Genomic DNA, 6,996 nt, shown 5'->3' on the forward strand with positions numbered 1-6,996 from the left:
AGCATAAGTACAACTTAGCGCGGCTATTTTTGCCCCGTTACAGACACGGTCAGCTTGAGCAAGAGGCACACTAACATGACACATGGGCCTACACGGCATAATTCTGCTCATGCCCATCTTTAGTCTTGAGGCTTCTTTTAGAGCACTTTCACTCACACGCAATAATATGCCCATTTGCTCATGAGGAATTTAGGTGGGGAGAAAAAAAAATGGATCTACAATCAATGGCAATTCTCATTAACAACTAAAATATGGTATCGGCCATACTTTTAGGAATTCCCAACAATAGATTCTCAATCCTTACCTTTGAATCCTCAAATGGTTATTCAAACATTCCAAACACCCCCTTATCCTAGCAACCGTGTTGCTTTAAAAATAAAAAATAAAAAGGAAAATTTGTCAATTACTACCGCAAGTTAATACTACTTTGTAAATTACTACCGCAAATTTAAAAAGTTGTGAATTACCAAGGCAAAAAATTTAAAGATGTTGCGATTACTACCAAACCTCCATTAAACCCAACTTTGACGTCATTATATCACTTTAACCCATGGTTAAAGCCCTTAACCATGGCGTCATTATATCCCTAATCCATTTTCTTTTTTTTGGGGGGGGGTGGGGGGGGCTGGTTAAAGTCCTTAACCATGGTCAAACACGGGTTAAAGGGATATAATGACGTCATAGTTGGGTTTAATAGAGGTTTGATAGTAATCGCAACATCTTAAAAAATTTTGCGGTAGTAATTTACAAAGTGGTATTAACTTGCAATAGTAATTGGCAAATTATCCAAATAAAAAATATATAAAAGAGAGAGAGAGCCTAAACTTGTATTTTGAAGAAAGAAACTAAACATGTTTTGATGCTTAATTTGGCTTGAATAAATAAATGAATTTGTATTTCATGTCTGCAAGTTGTAGTCACTCTTGTGTGTATCCCAAACATCTTAACTTTAAAATAGACCATTTTCTACATGACTTCATTTTATAAATAAATGCATACTTCAATTCAATTTGATTCCCAGCTTTCCCGATTAGGCTACTTAATTTTTCTATTTGGATAATATAATTTTTTTAAAACTCAACCCTAAACCTAAAATTTCATTCATCACATTTTCAGTGTGATCATTTTTGGATCAATGAGTCAATGGTATTGAAAACACAATTTTTACCTATCCATTACACCTAGTGTTCCCCTCATCTATCCATATTGGCAATTACATTCTTTCAAAATGTGACTAGATTTTCATCAGGTAACACCGTGACAGCATCTGTGATAACACCTTATCCTAACTTGTGGAAAATACACAACAGTCATTGCATACATATTCCAATCCAAGAGTAGGACAGGAAAAAAGCAGGATTCCCAATTCAACTTAATCAGAAACATCACAGAATTTCTCTACAAAAGCATCAAGTTTCCTGCTTATGTAAAACTGGCTAGACTAGACCTGTCTCCTGTGAATACATGAATGAACCTAAAAGATTAAATCAGTTACACCGTTCTGCGACATTGATGTTGAATGTGTTGCCATAAGAAAGAAACACCAGATTACAGCTCCCCAAGGTAGATCTGTTTGTCACTACTGCATGATCCAACAATAGGCTCTCTAGGGTGGAAAACAGACTCATTCACAGAGCCAGTGTGGCCAGGGAGCTTGTACAAGATACGCCTAGTAGTTGTATCCCAAATATAAACCATCCGGTCTGCACTTCCAGCAGTGACTTTGCTACCATCAGGAGACCAAGCACATTTCAACAAATTCTTCTCAAAATTATGTTGATGCCCTTCCAGAACTTTAACACAACGGTTTTGAGGAGCATAGGGACGCATATCCCAAATGCAAAGCTTACAGTCCATACCATTGGTGAGAAGATAAGATCCATCAGCACTCAAAGACATCCCAGTGATCATATCCTGGTGGCCTTGGAGGGTCATAGTAACTTCATTTTTGCGAACATCCCACACTTTAACATCATTGTCAATCCCACCAGTGTAGATTTTATCAGATGCATCAGAGAAACAAACAGCAGTTATTTGGTATTTGTCTGGGAATGTCTGAATAGCACCTCTGTGACGCATATCCCAAAGCTTTGCAGTTCCATCATCTGACCCACTGACAACAAGAGGTGGTCCCCTCCGAGCAGGACAGCATGAGTTAACAAATGAGGAATGCTCAGCCATCTTTTTGATCTGTTTCCCAGTTTCGGCATCCCATGCTCTTACTGTCTTATCAGGACTAGCTGAAACTAGCTGGGTTCCATCAGTGGTCCAATGAAGATCAAGGACAGCATTCTTGTGACCCTTTAAAACCATAAAATTTTTGCAGTCACCATGCACATTCCACAAGAAAATTTCTCTATCGTGTGAACCTGATGCAATGACTGTTCCTTCCGGATTGAACTTCATGGTATATACTGCACTTTGGTGACCAGTCAACAACATGATTGGTGATTCCAAACTTGATGTGCGTTGTCTCCCATTCGGCCCAGGGGCCTGAGGAGCACTGTACGGCACAGTGGACCACTCCATTGGCCTAGGGCCAGCCACAGATAAGGCACTTTCATTGTTATTTGTAGTGGCCAGCATCTTGCTTTTTGCTTCACTGAGTGACACCGAAGAACTGTCTGCACCTGCCCTGGAAGTTAAGAAAATATAATTCACTACCAGAATGTCCAAAACAAACAAACAAAAAAACAACAAAGCAGGAAAATTCATCAAAAATCCATAAAAATAACAATCAATATAAATTAGTGGTGTTTTGTAGACTGTATGATTTATTGATTCATAGAAGGGGAAACAGAAAGAGAAAGAAATCAAGAAATAGAAGTTAAAGTTTTGTTTGGTTAATTTCCTTTTATATAGTTTGGTTTATCCAACAAAGCAAAGCGAATTGGAAAACTTGGGTCCACTATTCTATTTTCCTCCTGAAAAACTGCTTCCCTCAATCTCAAGTTTTCAACTGCTCCTGCTCATATCACTCAATCCAGCACTCTCAACTCAACCAACCTCAACAGCTATTTTCCTAACCAGCCTTGACCCAGCTGCTGCTAGTGGTTGTCGCATCACACAATCATAGTGTTGCGTTGCTGCTAATCCTGCTACCCTGCCATAGTGCCATATGCCCACCGAGCTTAACTTTTGTAGTTAAATTAGGCCACTTGAAGCGATTCGCCAATTCCACCACCAAAAGTCAAGATTCAGGCCATATTCTGAATTCACTCAAAAAAATTGTTTTAATTGAGATTTTTTGCTTTTAAATCATTTTATACCCCCTCACCATCTTCTACTTGGTTTAGTCCACAAAGCTCCGTCCAGTCATTTTTCGAATGATTTTGACTCAGTAAGATAGTGTCCTAGGTTAGTGGGAGATTGGACAACGGTGGCAGCAGGCTATGTTTGGGGCTGTGTTGGCCAATGGTGACGGAAGTGACTCCAGCATCAGAGGTGAGGGTAGATAGATTGCCAGTAGTAATGACATGGGTGAATTATAAATGGTGTCAACACCAGCAGAACCCACGGAAGTGAGTCGAGCAGTATGTGGTTGAGTTAGTAGTCAGTCTCTAACAGCCATAACGTTTGGTGTGGGTCTCTGGCAGCAGCCTGGTTTAAGGGATATTTGGTGAAGGTAGAGACCCTTCCAATTTTTAATTATGTTTATTGAAAACCCAATAAAAACTATCTCAATTCCTTGGATAGAGGTGAGGAAACATGGTTCAGGATTTTGCGAATTTTTGGAAAAGAAAGTGGAGAAAGGGAATCATAACATTGTACCACCAAGCAGCAAGAATGTGGATGCTGATTTCCTTTCCCCTAATCAAATCCTTTTAAAACCAAACAGCCACTAATATTTTAGAGATGATCAAAGCAATCATCTTTAATGCTTTAAATTGGAAGATGATGTAAAGTAATAGAAGTTTGGAGCCATATTATACTTTCCTAAAAACCACTAAAGAAGCTAACAATAACACGAAATAATGGACAGGTGGTTGCTTCAACATGAAAGATACCTCCATTTTGCAGTTCAATCCAATAATCACATCTCACATACTAATAACCTATTATACTATGAGAACCCCTTAATCGAACTTGAGGTCCACAGACCACAGGTAATATACCTCAACCATATTTGAAGTTCATGCAAAATCCACAAATAAACAGGGACAAAACAGTGACCTAATAATCTACTTTCTTATCATAGGATGAGAAACCTCTTAAAAGGCCTAGAGGGGGTGATCTCATCCATGTATAAAAGTAACACTAATCAACGGGAACAGAACAGTAACACTAATAATTTACTTTGAGTTTTGATGAGAAACCCCTTATACATCTATTGGGGGTGCTATCTAAAGTGCTGAACCATGTTTAAAAGTTCTGAAGTTCTATGTTTGCATAAACCATAACCTGCTACAAGTACATTCACAAACATTCACAATTCATCGCAGTACACTTAGAAACGAAATATGCATGTCAGGGATCTAAAGCCCTAAAACCAATACCAAAGACCGATGGATTCTAATGTTAACCCATCTATTTATGTCTTACACATACTATATAACTAATATCTGAATGGCTATTAGTATCACAGTATATGAAATGACAGATTGCGCAAAAGCGTCCCAAAGGAAATAAAAAAGTATCACAGATGCAGGGATAAACAACAGATATTAACATACACAAATCCAGAAGGATTGCAAAGCATCATCAGTATTTTTTTAGTTTTGACTAGTAAGCTGCAACTTTGATACTTCCAACATTTTGCTAGGAAACATTAACTAAATGTCTAAAACTATTCGCCTGCCTCAAATTAGCAGGAGGGGGGGGGGGTATACTAATAATAACACCTGATTACACATTAAACCCAGAAGGTAAATTGCCAAGTATAATTCAAAATATTGACAAGAGAAGGAGGAAGTCCTACAAATCTTTCCCACAATCATATTTGAACAAATTATTGTTTCAGCAATCTCTAAATTTCTCCCTCCATCCCCCTTCTCTCTCTCCCTCTAACTCTCTAAGCACATTCTTCACAAACAAGATGACTCTGCTCTGAGATCGTCTGAATTAAAGAACCACGAAGTTATCCACCTTTATTTCAAAGTCCAACTGTCAAGAAACTTTCAAAATGGACATCACTTTTCAGCAAGCAACTACTATTGCCAATTAAGATGCAAATGTAGGTATGCCCTGACTTCACACGAATGCTAACTCTTCAAAAATGCCTCACTCGCAGTAGCCCAACCAACCTAATCTACGGAGTAACTTGGATATTTACCAGCTAAAAATTAACCCCTTTCCTCACTTATGATCTTAAGTCACCAACTTCGACCCTAGGCTTCAATCATTCTCTAGCTAACTAGAGATAACAAAATATCAAATCGACTACGAATAGCAAAAATCTCATAATAATATTTTTCATCACTAAAACCTTGATTCCTTTTTCAGGTTAGGTCGATCCCCGGTAAGGGCAGGAGGGGCGGCCTGAAAAAAGGTTCATTTTCATGGTTTTGTTCTTATACCAAAGTGTTATACAAACAAAGCTCCGCAACACATTAGCAGTCAAATTGCACTCAATTATCAAAATTAGGTTCCAATAATCGCATCAATTTCTTCTCGCTTGAGAAAATCAACAAAATGGCTCACTATAATATTTCATAACTTCAATAAACATACTAACAGTTCAATAATCCACTCAGAAAAACCCTAAATTGACTATACTGACAATTAAATCAGTATAAACCCTAGAATGTGAAATCAATTGATACTCAAACGAATTCTAAAGTATAATAAACATCTTACCTCAGAAGATGCTTCAGTGAAGGAGAGAAAGCTGGGAAGCTGCTTCAATGGAGAATTCAGAGTACGCTTTAATGGAGGTGAGAGAGGGTCGAAACCAGGCAGCGTAAAAAAGCTAGGTTTGGTTTAATTGATTGTGGCCTGAGTTTGAATAGAGCTTTTTCGAGAAAGCTTTTAGCTTAATGAGGCCTACTTCTTATTAGAGGTTTGAACATCCTTAAAAAAAACTTATTTGGGAGTTTAATAAAGGAAAATTTGTGTTTATCATCCTCAAAACATCATATTTCTTCAAACTAGTCACTCATTTTAATTCTAATTTGAAAATACCATTAGAAAAACTCAAAAATAAATAAAGATTTCCGTCAATTTACACTTTCCCTAAAAAAAATCATTAAGTTATCGATTTTCGTATCAAAATTTGTTTTATTATAATTTTGGGGGGCATTTTGCTCTAATAGAGTTTAACTTGAGATCAAAATTGACAAAAATATCTCGTTTTGTGTGCATAACATTATGCAAATCGAGGTCTTTTCATTATGCAAAATGTAGCATTTTTAATTTATTTTTTTTATATCAATTTTAACCTCAAATCGATTCTTTTAGGCCCAAAATGACCCTTAAAATATATAATGAACAAGTATTTGGCCTACAAATCGAACAAATTTTCTAACAACAATTCAAATCTAACTTTTTTTTAGTGGTATTTTAAAATTAAAAAACTGAAAAGAAAAGTTAGATCAGAATATGGGCTATTTTGAGTGGTAAAATCAAAATTACATTTTAATTAAAGAGCTTTTGGGCTCATAAAAACTCGTTTTGACCTTAAATTACCATGACAATCCAAATTTTGTGCTTTATTGTGGATAGATGGCTAATGACAACTTCTCTCCTCTACTTTCCCTTTTTTTTCTTTTTTTTTTTTCTTTTAACATAATCAATGAGTTGACATGTAAGAATCAGACCTAACTATGGGTTGTTCTCTCCAGCTTATTTTCATTTCACTTCAGTTCCTAATTTTCTTCTCTCACAAAATATTCAGTTCAGTTTATCTTATTTCAGTAATATCACAACAAGCCCTGCGTAAGAATGGCTTGAAAAATGGAACTGACAACTCATTGATTAAACATGTCAAATTAGTCTTTATCACTCGTAAGTGAAATTTTTTATTTAGTAATTGATTTGCTTGATATTTTTTTCACATGA

At 36.5% G+C, this 6,996-nt stretch overlaps 1 protein-coding gene across 2 annotated transcripts; it reads right to left on the bottom strand.

The window, feature by feature from the left end:
- Positions 1-1,268: 1,268 nt before the first annotated feature.
- Positions 1,269-6,000, bottom strand: LOC110723772 (U5 small nuclear ribonucleoprotein 40 kDa protein-like). 2 transcript variants are annotated; one of them, XM_021903142.1, is made up of 2 exons: positions 5,797-6,000; positions 1,269-2,630 (listed from the first exon to the last, which is right to left on the bottom strand). In XM_021903142.1, exon 2 carries the CDS (start codon positions 2,584-2,586, stop codon positions 1,549-1,551), a length of 1,038 nt encoding a protein of 345 aa, XP_021758834.1. In that variant the 5' UTR covers positions 2,587-2,630; positions 5,797-6,000; the 3' UTR covers positions 1,269-1,548. The 2 variants fall into 2 exon arrangements, with proteins under 2 accessions (XP_021758834.1, XP_021758833.1); XM_021903141.1 differs by having other exon boundaries at positions 1,269-2,635; positions 5,797-5,999.
- Between the last annotated feature and the right edge of the window lie 996 nt (positions 6,001-6,996).

Source organism: Chenopodium quinoa, unplaced genomic scaffold, assembly GCF_001683475.1.
Source record: "Chenopodium quinoa cultivar QQ74 unplaced genomic scaffold, ASM168347v1, whole genome shotgun sequence".
Taxonomy (NCBI): domain Eukaryota; kingdom Viridiplantae; phylum Streptophyta; class Magnoliopsida; order Caryophyllales; family Amaranthaceae; genus Chenopodium; species Chenopodium quinoa.